General features: G+C 53.8%; 2 protein-coding genes across 4 annotated transcripts; both read left to right on the forward strand.

The window, feature by feature from the left end:
* Positions 1 to 109: 109 nt before the first annotated feature.
* On the forward strand, positions 110 to 4268 carry S100A14 (S100 calcium binding protein A14). 2 transcript variants are annotated; one of them, XM_078078653.1, is made up of 5 exons: positions 110 to 1648; positions 2123 to 2183; positions 2593 to 2701; positions 3126 to 3272; positions 3487 to 4268. In XM_078078653.1, exons 3-5 carry the CDS (start codon positions 2672 to 2674, stop codon positions 3622 to 3624), a joined length of 315 nt encoding a protein of 104 aa, XP_077934779.1. In that variant the 5' UTR covers positions 110 to 1648; positions 2123 to 2183; positions 2593 to 2671; the 3' UTR covers positions 3625 to 4268. The 2 variants fall into 2 exon arrangements, with proteins under 2 accessions (XP_077934779.1, XP_077934780.1); XM_078078654.1 differs by lacking the exon at positions 2123 to 2183.
* Positions 4269 to 5309: 1041 nt separating this feature from the next.
* Positions 5310 to 11281, forward strand: S100A16 (S100 calcium binding protein A16). Of its 2 annotated transcripts, none has more exons than XM_036066894.2 (3): positions 5310 to 5473; positions 10065 to 10242; positions 10526 to 11281. In XM_036066894.2, the coding sequence occupies exons 2-3, from the start codon at positions 10090 to 10092 to the stop codon at positions 10682 to 10684; spliced, it is 312 nt and encodes a 103-aa protein (XP_035922787.1). In that variant the 5' UTR covers positions 5310 to 5473; positions 10065 to 10089; the 3' UTR covers positions 10685 to 11281. The 2 variants fall into 2 exon arrangements, with proteins under 2 accessions (XP_035922787.1, XP_035922788.1); XM_036066895.2 differs by lacking the exon at positions 5310 to 5473 and adding an exon at positions 9263 to 9392.
* The last annotated feature ends 5303 nt before the right edge of the window (positions 11282 to 16584 follow it).

The following is a 16584-nucleotide window of genomic DNA, read 5'->3' on the forward strand; positions in this document are numbered from 1 at the left end:
TTGGATTCGACAGCATCTAGCACCAGGTCTTATACGGGGTAGGTGCTCAATAAGTAAATGGTTGATGAATGAGTATATGAAAGGAAGGAACAGATCTCAGGGGCAGGTGTAGTGAGTCCTATTCTGCCAGGTGCCTCCGCAGCTCCCACTTTTCTTATTCCTGGGGTTTGTGTCATGGGATGGTAAGGATAGCAGTGAACTTGGGTTGAGGGCTTGCTGTGTACCAGGCACAGTACTAAACACTTTTCCTGTGTTAAGTTAGTTAATTCTCACCAGCCCTTTGAGGTAGGTACTATTTTTTTCCACATTTTTATTTAAATTCTAGTTAGTTAACATATGGTGTGGTATTGATTTCAGGAGTAGACTTCAGTGATTCATCACTTCCACGCACCACCCAGTGCTCATCACAACAGGTGCCCTCCTTACTGCCTGTCCCCCGTCTAGCCCATCCCCTGCCCACTGCCCTCCAGGGCGGTGCTATTTTTAGGTCCTATATTAGAGATGAGGAGACAGATTTTAGAGAGGCTGAGCTCACAAAGACAAGAATAGGTGGAACTGGGTTGATGTTCCATAGCCTCTGTGATGAACTAGGATCATCTCTGGATGGGCAGCTTGGGAACACTAGGCCCTCCTCTCCTTCCTCCCTGCATAGCAGGGGTGAGGCAGAAGAATGGACACAAGGATCTGGTATGAAGACTGTGGGATGGACGGTGGTGCCCTTCTCCCCATCCTTGGCTTGAGGGGCATATGGTTTGCATTGCCCGCCACCAGAGGGAGCAGAGGCAGGGCAGCCCAGTGGGTGAGGCCTGGCGGCTGTCACTGCCAGGGTCTGGTGTCCATTAGTCCAGAGGAACATTTAGGTTGAGACAACCTCCCTACTACACACCAAAAAGGGTCCTAGATTGAGACCTTCCATCTAAGTGCCCTCAGACTGAGAGACCCCAGAAGGACCCCCAGGCTGGGACTCTGAGGGGTTATTTGGCTGAAGACATTCCAGAGGGGATCTCACAGGGGGCTTCCCCGCAGCGAGAGACTCTAGGAGGGTCCCCCAGACTGAGACTCCTCAGTGGGATCCAAGTTTGAGGCACTCTTGGAGAAACCCTCAGATTGAGCCCTTCAGGGGGTCCCCAGATTGAGACCCTCTGAGGAACACAAGATAATGAGATACTCTTGGGAGGGCATTTTCATGGAGACACTTCTAGAAGTACAGGGGAGCCCTAGAAGGAGACACAGGGACGGGCTGGGAGGGGCGTGGGAGACATGCTCCTGACCTCAGAGTTCAGGCTTTGGGCCCCACCCCATCCTTGCCTTGACCCACACTAACTCGCCTGCCCTTCTCCCTTCCCCCTCCCCATCAGGTGAGGAGGTCCACTGGGGTCATTCCAGGCTTCCTGGGATGTCATCCTGGGCACTGGATTGGGGTGGGGGGTGTTAGGGAAGGCATGGGTTTCTGAGGGAGGGAGAAGTAGGCAGCCCAACCTGTTTGGAGAGGTTGTTAACTGCCAGGTAACCCATCTGCGTCTCTCTCACTCATGTGCTTGCTGGCTGAGGGGAGCTGAAGGGGAGTCGGGACAACACTCAGTCGGGCCCCTCTACCAGGCTGCCCTTCTGTGGCTCCTTCCCCACCTCTCAGCCATGGGGACGGCAGGTATGAGTGTCACCACCCAAATTGGCCCTGTTGGGAGGAGTATGAGTGCGTGTGTGTGACATGGCAAAGTACAGAGTGGTCCCTGGGGACCTCTCTCAATTCACATGTCCCTCGTTCCCTCTGGACCACAAGCCCTGCCTCGATCAGCCTCTGATTCTCCTTCTCAAAGCCCCTCCACTTCCCTGCCCTACAATTCCTCCGGGATTTTCCTCCCGGGCTTCACCCTGCAGTGTTGCCAAGCCCCCACTCTTCCCTTCCCTTTCTCTTGCCCTGACTCTGCCTGCTGGTCTGGGGCCAGGGGCAATCCAGACCCAGCCCTCCATGGTCCCCTCCAGTGGCAGGGTGGGCGGGCTCTTGGAGCTCTGGCCAATGGAGGGTGGGGCCCACACAGCTGGCTCACAGCCCAGACCACAGTAATAGCAGGGGCGGCTTAGGGAGGAGGCCCAGCCCCCTGCCTTCCCTCCCTGCCCCCAGGTATAAGAGCTGAGCTCAGGTGAGCCAACTCCTAGCATCCTGTCCCAGCAGCTCCCAGCAGGTAAGGAGACACAGGGCTTTTCAACTAAATGGGCTGCCCCCTGTCCAGAGGGCAACACTTGGCTATTCTACCCTGGCCTGCCAGGAGAAGGGCTGGGAGCCAGGTCCTAGAGGCTGGAGTGTGTGTGTGTGTGTGTGTGTGTGTGTGTGTGTGCACGCGCATAGCAGAGGTGAGTGGTGGGAAGAAGTGGGAGGATTGATCTAGGGTGAGGCCCAAGGGATTCCCTCTGGATGGGTGGGCCTGGGGGCTGTGACCTTAGCTCCTGCCTGGATCCTTCGCAGAGACCGGGCCTCGTGGGGAGCTGGCCCCGACCTCCTGAGTGAGGCACAGAATATCTGGGGTACAGCCAGAGGGGATAGTTGAGAAAGAAATGCTGAGCCCTCCCCTCCCCTCGGTCTCCCTCCTCTAGGCAGATCATGAGCCATCGGCTCCCCTGCGGCCAGCTGTAGGACAACACAACTCTCACCAGGACAAGCACACTGGGCACCATGGGACAGTGTCGGTCAGCCAATGCTGAGGTGGGCCCATTCATGCCTGGCCTTTCTGTTCCCATGCTCCACTCCTCCACCTTGAGGGTCTGCGTCCCTATTGACTTCTGCCCCCTTGCCTTGGCCTTGCCTTGTACCCTAGACCTTGCCTGGAAGACCCAAACTCCTCTCTGGTGTCTACACAGGGTGATGTGTCCACACAAGGAGCCCTCCTGGGAAGAGGTGTCCATGCCTCGTGCTAGAACCCATCCTGCGTGGGGGCTGCCAGTGACAGGGAGGAAGCCTTGCTTGGCCTGTGGCTCAGGGCAGAGGCCAGTGGGGGCAGGGGGGCTAGATGCTGGGCTCTGGAGTGGGTGGGAGCCCCTGTGCCTTCCAGCTATCTTCTGCCCCATTAGCCAGGGTGCTGTTAGGTGGGTGGAACCTCCCTGATGTTGGTGATGTCCCCTGCCCTCAGGATGCGCAGGAATTCAGCGACGTGGAGAGGGCCATTGAGACCCTCATCAAGAACTTCCACCAGTACTCTGTGGAGGGTGGGAAGGAGACGCTGACCGCCTCCGAACTACAGGACCTGGTCACCCAGCAGCTGCCCCACCTCATGCCGGTACTGAGTGGGCCCCTCCCCAGGCAGCGCCCTGACTTCCCCAGCAAGGTCTCCAAGGCCCCACCCACTGTGCCCCGGCCCCGGGCACTAGCAGCCCCTAGCCCTTCCCCTTGCCAGTGCCAGGCACAGGTCCTGCTTCCTGCCCCCGGGCAGGGTGGGGCAGGAAGATTGGAGGTTCTGCCTTGCTGAGCTGTGGTGTCTTCCCTCCCCTCAGAGCAACTGTGGGCTGGAAGAGAAAATTGCCAACTTGGGCAGCTGTAACGATTCTAAACTGGAGTTTGGGAGTTTCTGGGAGCTGATTGGAGAAGCAGCCAGGAGTGTGAAGCTGGAGAGCCCTGTCCGGGGCAGCTGAGAACCTTTTCCTGGAATTCTTGGGGGGGATGTTGGGGTCTAGAAATAAAAGTCCTCTCCACCTGCACCACACAATCCCCCCGTCTGCACTTGCCTCACCTCTGCAAGGTTCAAGTCCTCAGTGACCCTTCCCAGGGCTCTCTGTGCACTTCATCCCTGGGAGTGCCATGGAGCTAACGGGTCCAGGAGTCCCCACCAGAGGGAGGCTCGGGGTGGGTGGGGGCCAGGGATAGGTGTGGCGAGCTGCTGGAGGGATAGGGATGGTGAGAGGGCCAAGTAATTTGGTTGGGGGGGGGTGGGAGGGCAGAGAGGAGGTGGGCTACCGGAAATGACTGGAAGAAGGGGGCTGGGAATGGGGCTGGGTATTTGTTACTAAAAAGGGTCTCTCAGAACCTGCCCTTCCTAATCTCTTCCCCAACCCACACAGTAGCTGTCTGTCCAGTGCTACACCTTCCTGCCTCCAGCTCTGCCCCAGCCTCGTCCCAGCACTCTGTCCCTGGCCCAGGGCAGGGGACGAGAAAGATCAGGCTGAGGGAGAGGCGGAGGAGGGTGTTACTTTGGGAGAGGACCAGCTGGGTGCTTGGACATTTAAAGAATGATGGTTGTTTTGTATCATTTGATTAATAAAAAAATGGAAAAAGAAAAGATGTTGTCTTGACTGGACACCCACCCCCCACCTTGGTCCACGGGTGGTTTGGGGTGAATGGCAGAGTCCTTGGTGGCCCGGGACACATGGGGCTGCGGTGGTTGCAGTGGGAGTGAGTGGGGACTCACTTTTCCCCATGGATTTGGCTTGAGGATGGGTCCCAGGCCCCAAGCTGGGAGACCTGGTTCTCTCTGAAGGATAGGCTTCTCTTTGCCAAGGGCCTGGTCCTCTGACAGGAGAGCGGCCACGTGTGCTCACCTGGGGAAGCGCGATGGACCCCGGTGTGCTGGACCTTGGCTGACTGGCAGCAAGGGAAAGGCAGGGCTGAGAAACAGGCCAAGCAGCCTGGGTTTGCGCCCAGCTCTGCCACTGATCATCTCTGGAGCTTTGGGCGTGCTCCCAGAGTGTCAGTTTCCTCATCGGTAAAATGGGGTCTTCATATCTCTCACAGATTTGTTAAGAGGATAGTGGACACATCACATAAAGTCCTTAGAAGAGAGCCTGACACAGAGCAAGCGCCCAGAGCTGAAGTCTCTACTGGCCAATTCCCTTGGGTGTCCTGGGGAAGGGTGTTCCCAGAAGAATCCTCTGCTGCACCTGACAGGTCCTAGGAATGGCTGTCAGCTCCTGGTGGTCGGAACGGGAGTCGCAAGACCAGGGGCCAGGCTCTGCTGCGGCTTCTGACTGGGGCCCACAGAAATCAGGCATTACTCCTGAAATCCTAAGAGCAAGGAAGTTTCTGTGGCCAACCAGGCTGGCCTGGAATGCTCACTGAACTTGTCTTTTGGGGGACCCTGAAACTGGGCTCCCAGTGATCCAGGTGATCAGGGCAGGTGACAGCCCTTCCCTTTCTTCTCCACCGACTAGATTCTTTCTGCTCAGGCCCTGCAGGATGAGGAGGGTGGAGTTGGGGGGGGGGTGCCTGCTTCCACCACTCCCTTTGGGGTGGGGGTGGAGGGGTGTTAAAAAAGGTGTGTATCTCTTTAACAAGGGCCCAACCCCAGGGCTAAGTCAAGAGGGAGCTCAGTCACTACCTCCCCACCGAGCCAGCTCAGCCAGGCACGCTGCTGAGGGAGTGGGACAGATTCTGGGAGCGAAGCGGGGAGGAGTCCTGGCCGAGCTGAGCGGGGCGGGGGGAGCTGCTTGGCAGCGCCAGAGCCCAGGCCCCAGAGTCCTGCTGGAGAGGAGACGTCCGAGGAGGCAGGTGAGCACCCCCAGCCCATCCTGGGAGGTCTGGGGCGGCTGGAGAGGCCCTGCAAGCATTTGGGGCCAGGAGGAGGGGCAGTGAAGGGAGCCTGGAGCGGGGGGCCTGCTAGAGACTGGGCAGGAAGGTTCGGTTAATTGTTAATTTTCCCACAGGCTGGTTTGGGAATGGAGACTGCTGGTGGGGCTGGGGGCTGGAGAGGCCTTCAGAGGCGTGGATGGGGTGGGGAGACCCCCTCCCTACCCCAGAGGCTGACGGGGCTCTTCTCCAGGGCCTGTGCCACAAGGCAGAGTGCTCAGGAGCTTTGTCGCAGCTGCTCCGATCCTCCTTTAACAGAAAAAGGACAAACGCGTGTTGGTGGGGGTTGGGAGGTGGTCAGACCTGGGCACAGGCCTCACCCAGCTCTGGCAACTGTGTCCTGGGAGAGGTGATGGGGTCCAGGAGGAACCAGGAAGGGCCCAGCGAGCCTGAGAGCCCGAGGAGAGGAGGCTTGTTTCCACTTCAGGACCCAGGCAGGCTGTGGCTTGACTGGCTTCGCTTGGTGGAGCCACCTGCCCTGCTGGGGCCTTGCGGTGCCCAGCCCTGTAGGGTTGGGGGTGAGGGCAGGGGCGCTCCGAGAGGGAGCACTGCGAGTGCTGGTGGGCCGGGCTCAGCCTTCCTTGCTGACTAGTAAAGAGCTCTCTGGCTGTTGGTGAGACCAGGGGACCAGGGGCAGCAGGCTGTGTGAGTGTCCACACCATACTCCAACTCCACTCGTCTGGACGCTGCTCCGGAGGAATGGACTTATTCCTCCAGAGACATGCTCTAAGGCAGAGGTGGGTGGACGGGGCATGGGGGCTCTGTGTGTGGATGTGTGAATTAGATGCAGTGAGTCCTGTGAGGGTTGGGGGGGCGGGGGCTCCTGCGTGAGACTGTAGCCTCTGGAACCAGGAAAGGAGTGAGAAGACGGAGCACAGAATGGGGCCGTTGAGGTTGGAGATATTCATTGGAAACAGCCTTGTAAATAGAGTGACAGGGTACCAGCCAGTCCGGATCACACCTTCCCTGTGTACCGAAGGCACTTGGGGCAGACGAATGAATGAAGAAGGAAAGGAATGAGTGAGTGAACGAGAGAACTAGCAGGTGATTGAATGAGTGAATAAATGAGCTGATGGATGAAGAAGGAAATAAATGATGAGAAATGAGTGAACTGGGGCGCCTGGGTGGCTCAGTCATTAAGCGCCTGCCTTCGGCCCAGGTCATGATCTCAGGGTCCTGGGATCGAGCCCTGCATCGGGCTTCCTGCTCCGCGGGAAGCCTGCTTCTCCCTCTCCCACTCCCCCTGCTTGTGTTCCTTCTCTCACTGTGTCTCTTTCTGTCAAATAAATAAATAAATAAATAAATAAATAAATAAATAAATGAAATGAGTGAACGGATTTGAGGTGTATGAAAGGGACACAGGAAACGCCAAATTCAGGCTTGAGAGTGGGCCAAGCTCTAGAGAGGACGGTGACCAGGAGGCATAAAAGTTCAGGGACATCTCCCAACACCTAGAGACCATTCGAGACTTGAGAAGAGTATGTGTAGTGGGGAGAGAGGGTGGATTTGTGTGTGGTGGATGTTCAGGGCTCCAGACTGAAGGGGACTGGGGGTGGTTAGGAGGCAATTGGAGGGGTGAGGCCTAGAACCTGGGGGTGGGAGGCAGGGCTGCTGTGGCCAAGACCCAGGGTCAAGGGTCAGAGAGCTCCTAGGCTTTGGGAGAAGTCAGCAAGCTGGACTGAGGTGGGCGGGGATGGGGGTGGGGCCTCTGGGTTGCTCAAGGATGAATCAGCTAAGGAAGGGACAAGGAGAACATTGGGGGAGGGTTGGGGGCTCTGGGTGAGAAGGCCCTTTGGAGGACAAGTGGTCCCCCCACTCCTACATTTTGGGAAGGCTCTAATGTACATGTCCACCCCACCCCCCAGGCTCTCAGGCCAGGACCTACCTCCTGCCAACCCTTCCTAGGAGGGACTGATGGGACAGCTTGACCCTCCAGCCTGATTCCAGCTTGGTTGGTGGCTGAATGCGGCAGGTGGGAGGGACAGGTGCCTGTGTCCTGGCCCCCAGGGGAGGGAGGGAGGAAGAGGATAATGACACCTGACTATCCCACTCTGATATCCTTCCTCCAGAAAAAGCTTCGGAGAAGCGCTTATCCCGATGGCTATCTCCCACCTTCCCATTTGACTAGAAGGTGTGGGGGGGGACTATTGGGGACCAAAAACCAGGGCTGCTGAGGCAGGCAGCTGACTGTCCTGGGTGCTCAGCTGTGTCTGGCCTGCTCGGCTGCCAGAGGCCAGGTAGGGGCTGGGACGTGGTATCAGGAAGGGCAGGAGGAGTCAGAGAAACAAGACTCTAAGAAAGGTGGGGAGGAGGGTGGGTGGGCCAGGGGGAGGGGGTAGAGGCACAGGACCCGAAACCTGATTTCTTTCTCTTTCCTCTCCCTGACTAGTTCCCACAGGTTCCTAACTTAGGAACAAGGTCTGGAATGGTTTAGGTTTGGGGGTTCTCTGAGCTACCTTCCTACTGCCAAAGCTTGGTGGGGAGTAGGCTTGGCACAGTCTTGCTGAGGTGGGTACCGCTTTTGGAATCCCCAGGAATGCGGGTCCTGGTCCTGGGCCACTCCCCACTCAGGGGCAGCAGAACAGTGGTTTGTGGATCGAAACTTTTCTCCCTTGTCATTTGTGAGTGTTAGGGTGTTTGCATGAAAGTCTTACATTGGACCTCATAGTCACACACCGTTTTTTTTTTTTTTAAGATTTTATTTATTTATTTGACAGAGAGAGAGGGAGAGGGAGCATGCCCAGAGCATGTTCCTGCAGGGGGAGCAGGAGAGGGAGAAGCAGATTCCCTGATGAGCAGGGAGCCCGATGCCCGATCCCAGGCCCCTGGGATCATGACCTGAGCTGAAGGCAGACGCTTAACTTTCTGAGCCACCCAGGTACCCCCAGTCACACACTTAATAAACAAAGAGCATGGGGAAAGAATGTGGTTTCTTGTAGTCCCAGTTCCATTCTCCATCCTCTAGCCACAGACCAGAGTGGTCAGGTGGGCAAGGCAGGGACAGAAGGCAGGGTCCCTGGTCAGAGACGCTCCTCTGTCTCAACCCCCATTTCCTTCCTCCATTAGGGCTTCATCCCTCTGGGTCACATCCTTCCTTCATAAAGAGCTTCGTAAGGGAAGTATCTTAGAAGGGTGGCCAGGGGCTTTGGATACCTGATACCAGGGCTGGAAGGAGGTAGAATATTTATAGAACATACACCTCAAGTAAGCCATTGTGCCAGATGATGCAGGCGAGGGGAGATGCAGAGATTAAAAGCAGGGAGCTTATGTACTTAGGATTTGAAAACAGTGGTCCTGAAGTCAATGAGTCATGCCCTTTGGTTCAGAAAACACAATGGCTGCACGTAAGAAACTATCCTTGCCTCAAGGAATGCCTGGTATCTGGGGAGACCAGACCCCGGAAGAGACGGTAGCCCCTGCCAGTGTGGCCTGGGAGTCTGGGAGCCAGGGAGGCAGGGTGCCAAGGGCAGGGGATACGGCTGTGGTGAGGCCTGGCCAAGCAGACCTCTCTTCCAGGTTGGGCAACAGGATGCCCAGGACTGGATGGTGGCTGTGTCCACCTTCCCTTGCCAGGACCCAAGAGCAGGGCAGCTGTAGCACATTCCTGGGCTTGGGGGCGGGAAGGGAGGCTCATTTGCCCCGGTTCACTTGGGGGGGCTCTGGGCATGGGCGGCGACTCACAGAGTAGACCCGCCTGTTCCCCTCATATCCTGTTATTCAGAAGGCTGTATCCGCTTGGACTGTGAGTGCCTTTTGTCCTGGTGTGAGGGGGTGATGCATGTGGCCTCTGTCGGCAGCTCTGTCTCCAGCTGGGGCAGAACCAGGCCTAGCTCCTCCTTAGGTAATGGGCTGGAGGGTCTTTGGGTCCTTCTATGTATTTTGGGGTGGATATGAGGGAGGGCAGCCTAGCAGGGTGTAGGTGGGGGTCTGCAGAAAGTCTGAATCAATGGATGAGGATATCGCCCTTTCCCAGAGAGGGGCAACCTTCCCTGGGCTCCCGAGGTCCCTGTCCTGGTGCCCAGCTGAAGGGACTGGGCAGGGCCTAGGTCCCTGCCCCCTGCTCTGTGGCCTGGGCCAGGGTCTCTGCCAATCCTGCCGCTGGGGGGATACGGCTTCTGGCCTCCCCGCCCCCTTCTAGCTGTGCTTGCTCCCAGGGCAGGGGCCCTGGGTGGGTCAGGTGTGGAGAGGGCAGAGGGATGGGCACTTACTCTACCCCCTTCCCACGGGAGCCTCCTGATCTCACTGGGGCTCTGACAGGCCAAATGCCTGGGGCTGGGGCAGGGCCTGGGGAAGCTGCTGGGGGAACCTGTTGGGGCGGTTGAGCTGGTGAGCATCTGGATTACAGCAACCACACAGTTCGCATTCCAGGCCCACCCTGGTGCCCCCCTTTTCCTGCCTCATCCCTCCTGCATCCCTCCTGCCAGCCTGGGGGCCCAGGGGGAGGATGAGGGCAGGGGGCCAGAGGCGGTTTGGACTGTGGGGTCTCCTCACCTCCCCTGTTCATGGTGCCCAGGCCCCTCTAGGAGTGAGGCGGTGAGATGGCAGACTGCTACACGGAGCTGGAGAAGGCGGTCGTGGTCCTGGTGGAAAACTTCTACAAGTACGTGTCTAAACACAGCCTGGTCAAGAACAAGATCAGCAAGAGCAGCTTCCGGAAGATGCTTCAGAAAGAGCTCAACCATATGCTGACGGTGAGGTCCCCCAACCCAAGGGCCTTGTCAACCCCCCAAGCCTTTGTCCTCACATGGTACCCTCCCTCACTGTGCCTTCTGTCTTTTCAGAGTGACCCCCCAAACCAGGGTCTCCCCCCTCCCCACCCAGGCCTCTGTCCTCTCAGGGTACCCAGGCCTGACCAGGGAGGGCTCGGTTCGAATCTTCCCAGGAAGCAGCTACTCAGGCCAGAGCCCCAGGAGTCCTGCCTTGGGCTCTGTGGGGCCGCTGCCCTCAGCACTGCTGACCCCCATTCCTCTCCAGGACACGGGGAACCGAAAGGCTGCCGACAAGCTCATCCAGAACCTGGACGCCAACCACGATGGGCGCATCAGCTTCGATGAGTACTGGACCTTGATAGGCGGCATCACCAGCCCCATTGCCAACCTCATCCGCCAGCAGGAACAGCAGGACAGCAGCTAGAGGACCCTCCCACCTTCCCTTCATGGCGCTGCCTGCCGCCCAGCCCCTGGTGCACTTCCCAGGCTCCCCTCGGCCTCCTCCGCCCACCCAGGCTCCCATCCTCGCTTCTCCCTCCAGATCTTCTGCTGGCCCTTGCTGAACAGGGCAAAGGGCCCCTTTGTGATGTCTCAGTCTGGGGGTGACTCCCTAGGGGTCTTAGTCCCTGGAGCCAGCAGGCTCTGGGGCCCCCTCTGAGTTTTCAATGCTGTTTGGGGAGTCCCACGAGTTTCCTCGCCTGCTTAGCCCATCAACCCTTCCAGCGGCTGATGTTCTGCCTGATTCGGGGTCTCTCCTGACCTCTGGAGGTCAGCTTGCTGCTTGAGGTCTTCCTGCTCCTGGCAGCGGCAGCAGACCTCTCCCCTTTCTCTCACCCCCTTTGCTGGGTAGAAAAGATTCCCGGGGACTTCCCTCCAGCTGCCTCTGGGTCAGGGGACAGCTGAGCAGGGCTGGGCCCCCACCTTCCTCCTCACTGAAGCAACGGCAGTGAGCTGGATTTGGAGTCTGTACCCTCACCCAGGCCCCTTGTGATGCTCATTAAAGCCTTTCCGCTCCCTGGAACCTCCTCATTCCTTGGTGGTCTTTGCCCTGGGGCCTGAGGCAAGGGGGAATCTCACCAGAGAGAGAAGCCAGAATGCCTGGGTCTGGCAGGTGCTGTTAGCCCTAGGCCAGGAGCAATCCCCATCTGGCTCAGTGAAGGGTCGCAAGCCATGTGTCACCAGCCCTGGGCCCTCACAGCCCCCATTCAGACTCCTGTTCCACTTCTGGGCACACAGTGTGTCCCACTGGGCCTCTTTCCAGTTCCATTAGAGAGCAGCCGCAACCCTCAGCCTTGACTCATCCTCATCAACAGATTCTTCTAATACCCAGAGAAGTTTGTGGGATGGGAAAGTAAGGGTGAAGGAAAGGGGTGTGGGAGGCTAGAGCTGACCTGCGGCGGGCGGGGTGGGGGGACAATGCTGGCTTCTCCCTGTTCTTGCCCTGGGTGAGCCCCTGTTCTTGCCCTGGCTGAGACAGAACCCCGCCCCTCCGGAAGGCCAGCAGTAAAGGCAGGAAACCCAGCCAGCAGGCTGCAGATCAAGGGTGTTCCACCTGGGATGGTGCGCTCCAAAGTTTCGGATTTTTCAGAAGATGCACAAGCACAGACAGTTTTATTGAAATCCATTTACAGATCCTCAAGTTTTTCAGATAATCTGCTCAGGACAGGCCTGTAGTCACGGCGGTGAGCGGTCCCCTTCCTCAACTCCCCTTTACAGTGACCCCTCCCCAGTTACCCTTTGCCTGTCCTGAGGGTCACTGCGCTGCCCTAAGTGGGGAAGAGCTTGTTCACATTTCTTGGGGGGGGTGTCTCTATATATAATTGTGGTAAAGGGGCACCTGGGTGGCTCAGTCGTTAAGCGTCTGCCTTCGGCTCAGGTCATGATCCCGGGGTCCTGGGATCGAGTCCCACATCAGGCTCCCTGCTCGGCGGGAAGCCTGCTTCTCCCTCTCCCACTCCCCCTGCTTGTGTTCCCTCTCTAGCTGTCTCTCTCTCTCTGTCAAATAAATAAAATCTTTAAAAAAATAAATAAATGAACAAAGCTTTATAAAAAAAAAAATTGTGGTAAAAAACATGTAACATAATTTCACCCTCAACAACCTTTTTTTTTCCCCAAGATTTTATTTATTTGAGAGAGAGAATGAGCAGGGTTACGGGCAGAGGGAGAAGCAGACTCCCCATTGAGCAAGGAGCCCGATGCAGGGCTCTATCCCAGGACCCTGAGATCATGACCTGAGCCCAAGACTGATGCTTCACTGACTGAGCCACCAGGCGCGGCTCCGTCAACATCTGTTAAGGGTGCATTCTGGTTGTTAACGATGTACTTTGTCGTACTGCAGATCTCGAGAACTTTTTCATCTTGCATGACTGAGACCCTGTACATCAAACAGCAGACCCCTCAGCCCCTGGAAACCACTATTCTACTGTGTGTTTCTATGAGTTTGATGACTTTAGATATCTCAGATAAGTGGAATCCTGCCATATTTGTCTTTAGGGTTGGCTTAAATCACGTAGTATAATGTCCTCACGGTTTATCCCTGTTGTTGCATACACCACCATTTCCTTCTTTTTAAAGGCTGGATAATATTCCATTCTATGTATACCACATTTTCCTTATCATTCACCTGTTGGCGGACATGTAATTTGCTTCTACTTCTTGGGAGCACTAACATCTCTTCAAGATTCTATTTTCAATGCTTCTGAGATACACCCAGAAGTGGGATTGCTGTAAGTTCTGTTTTTCAAATTTTTGAGGAACCTCCGCAGTGGCTGCACCAGTTTGCATTCCCACCGACAGTGCACGAGGGTTTTGATTTCTCCGCATTGTTGCCAACACTTTATGTTCTGTTTTTTTGATAGTGGCCATCCTAACAGGTGTGAGGTGATATCTAGTGGTTTTGATTTGCATTTCCCTGATGTTGAGCATCTTTTCATGTGCTGTGGACTGCATATCTGCTTTGCATAAATGTCTATTCAATGTCGATTTACTCTCTCTCTGTTTTTTTTTTTTTTGAGTAGGCTCCATGCTGGGCGTGGAGCCCGACATGGGGCTTGAACTCACAACCTTGAGGTCATGACCCGAGCCGAGGTCAAGACTTAGACGCTTAACCAACTGAGCCATTCAGGCACCCCCTATTTGCTCATTTTAAATTGGGTGATTTGTGTCTTGTTTTCTTTTTTTTTTTTTTAAAGATTTTTAAAAAAAATTTATTTATTTGACAGAGATTTAGAGAGCACAAGTAGGCAGAGCGGCAGGCAGAGGGAAAGGGAGAAGCAGGCTCTCTGCTGAGCAGGGAGACTGATGCGGGGCTCGATCCCAGGACTCTGGGATCATGACCTGAGCCGAAGGCAGCCGCCCAACCGACTGAGCCACCCAGGCACCCCGGGTGATTTGTGTCTTGTTGTTGTTGTTAATATTGAGTTGTAGTTCTTTCTGTATTATTTTTTTTAAGATTTTATTTTTTTAAATTTTATTGTTTAAATTTTACAACTTTTTTTTTAAGTAATGTCGACACCCAGTGTGGGGCTTGAACTCACCACCCCGAGATCAAGAGTTGCGTGCTCCACCAACTGAACCAGCCGGGTGCCCCTTTATGTATTCTTAATATTAACCTCTTGTTCAATGTACAGTTTGCAAGTATTTCTCACCTCTTGTAGGCTACCTTTTCACCCCGTTGTTTCCTCTCTTCTGCAGAAGTTTTGAAGTTTGATGTAGTCCCATTTGTCTATTTTTGCTTTTGTTAGCTAGCTGCTTTTGGTGTCATATCCAAGAAATCATTGCGCATTACAATGTCATGAAGATTTCCCCCTATGTCCTCTTCTAGGAGTTTTATGGTTTTAGGTCTTATGTTTAGGATTTTAATCCATTTTGAATTGATTTTTGTTTGCGGTGTAAGGTCTGGGTCCCACTTCTGCGTGTGGATGTCCAGTTTTCCCAATACCATTTGTTGAGGAGACTGTCTTTCCCCATTGTGTAGTCTTGGCAGCCTTGTTGAAAATCATTTGACCATGTAAGTAAGGCTTTATTTTTGGGCTCTTCATTCCATTCCATTAGTCTATATGTCTGTCTTTATGCCACTTCCATAGTGTTTTGATTACTGTAGTTTTGTGATATGCTTTGAAATCAGAATGTGTGAGGCCTCTAGCTTTGTTCCTCTATCTCAAGATTTTTTTGGCTACCTGGGGTCCTTTGAGATTCAATATGAATTTTAGGATAGTTTTTTTCTATTTCTGCCAAAAAAAAAAAACACCTTTTGGATTTTGATAGGGGTGCATTTAATCAGTAGATCACTTTGGGTAAGACCAACATTTCAACAATATGAAGTCTTCCAATCCATGAACATAGGGCTTCTTTCTATTCATCTCTTCTTGCTTTCAGCAGTGTGTTCTGTAGTTTTCAGCAGAGGAGTCTTCGGCCTGCTTGGCTAATTCCTAGTTATATTATTCTTTTTGATGCTGTTGTAAATGAGATTATTTTCCTAATTTCCTTTTTGGACTGTTCAGTGCTAGTGTATAGAAACACAACTGATTTTTGAGTGTTGATTCTGTGCCAGCAACTTTGCTGAATGTATTAGTTTCTTTAGGGTTTTGTACGTATAAGATCATGTTGCCTGGAAACAGGTAACTACTTCTTCCTTTCCCGTTTGGATGTCTTTTATTTCTTTTCATTGCCTATTTGCTGTGGCTAGGACTTCTAGAACTTTGTTGAACAGAAATGGTGAGAGGGGGTGTCCTTGCTCTGTTCCCAGTCTTAGAGGAAAAGCTCTCAGTTTTTCACTGTTGAGTATGATGTTAGCTGTGGGTTTTCATATATTTATTTATTTGACAGAGAGAGACACAGTGAGAGAGGGAACACAAGCAGGGGGAGTGGGAGAGGGAGAAGCAGGCTCCCCGTGAGCAAGGAGCCCGAAGTGGGGCTCGATCCCAGGACCCTGGGATCATGACCTGAGCCAAAAGCAGACGCTTAACGACTGAGCCACCCAGGCGCCCCAGGGTGTTGAATTTTGTCAAATGTTTTTTCTACATCAATTGTGATGAGCATGTGTTCTTTTCTTTTATTCTGTTAATGTGGTGTGTTATGTTTATTGCTTTTTTTTTTAAGATTTTATTTATTTATTTGATAGAGAGAGAAAGAGCACAATCAGGGGGAGTGGGAGAGGGAGAAGCAGGCTCCTTGCTGAGCAGGGAGCCCGACGCGGGGCTCAATTCCAGGACCCTGGGATCATGAACCGAGGTGAAGGCAGATGCCCAACTGACTGAGCCACCCAGGCACCCCTCGTTTATTTTTCTTTGAAATTCTTTCTTTTTATTAAGACTTGATTTTTTTTAGAGCATTTTTTTTTTTAAAGATTTTATTTATTTATTTGACAGAGAGAGACACAGTGAGAGAGGGAACACAGGCAGGGGGAGTGGGAGAGGGAGAAGCAGGCTTCCCGCCGAGCAGGGAGCCTGATGCGGGGCTCAATCCCAGGACCCTGGGATCATGACCTGAGCCGAAGGCAGACGCTTAACCACTGAGCCACCCAGGCGCCCCTTTTTAGAGCATTTTTATGTTCAGCAAAATTGAACCCACACATGCACAGCTTTCCCCATTAGTGACATCCTGGACCAGAGCCGTACCTTTTTTTTTTTTTTTATTAAAGATTTTATTTATTCATTTGAGACACAGAGATAGAGAGAGAGCATGAGCAGGGGGAGAGGCAGAGGCAGAGGGAGAAGCAGGCTCCCTGCCTAGCCAGGAGCCCGATGTGAGGCTCGATCCCAGGACTCTGGGATCACGACCTGAGCAGAAGGCAGACGCCCAACCATCCGAGCCACCTAGGCGCCCCGAGAGCCGTACCTTTGTTACAACTGATGAACCTCCACTGATACCTCACAACCACACAAAGTCCGCAGTTTACATTACGGTTCACTGTTGGTGTTGTACCTTCTATGGGTTTGGACAAATGTGTAAGGACACGTATCTATCATTATAATATGTTGCAGAGTATTTTCACTGCCTTACAAATCTTCTTTCTTCTTTTTTAATGTAGATGCTTCCTGCTATAAACTTCCCCTTAGGCACTGCTTTTGCTGCATCCCATGTTTTGGTATGCTGTGTTTTCATTTTTATTTTATTATTATTATTATTAAAGTAGGCTCCATGCCTAGTGTGGAGCTCAGTGTGGGACTTGAACTCATGACCCTGAGATCAAGACCTGAGCCAAGATCAAGAGTCAGACATTTAACCAACTGAGCCACCCAGGTGCCCCTTTATTTTTTATATTTTTATTTTTTTAAAAGACTTTATTTATTTATTTATTTATTTATTTGAGAGAGTGAGAGA

This window comes from Halichoerus grypus, chromosome 7 (genome assembly GCF_964656455.1).
Source record: "Halichoerus grypus chromosome 7, mHalGry1.hap1.1, whole genome shotgun sequence".
Taxonomy (NCBI): Eukaryota; Metazoa; Chordata; class Mammalia; order Carnivora; family Phocidae; genus Halichoerus; species Halichoerus grypus.

Coding starts and splice junctions, on each gene's coding strand:
- S100A14 (XM_078078653.1), top strand. CDS start 2,672: ATGGGACAGTGTCGGTCAGCCAATGCTGAG. Junction 2,702..3,125: donor GTCGGTCAGCCAATGCTGAG/GTGGGCCCATTC, acceptor CCCTGCCCTCAG/GATGCGCAGGAATTCAGCGA. Junction 3,273..3,486: donor AGCTGCCCCACCTCATGCCG/GTACTGAGTGGG, acceptor CCCTCCCCTCAG/AGCAACTGTGGGCTGGAAGA.
- S100A16 (XM_036066894.2), top strand. CDS start 10,090: ATGGCAGACTGCTACACGGAGCTGGAGAAGGCGGTCGTGGTCCTGGTG. Junction 10,243..10,525: donor AGCTCAACCATATGCTGACG/GTGAGGTCCCCC, acceptor ATTCCTCTCCAG/GACACGGGGAACCGAAAGGC.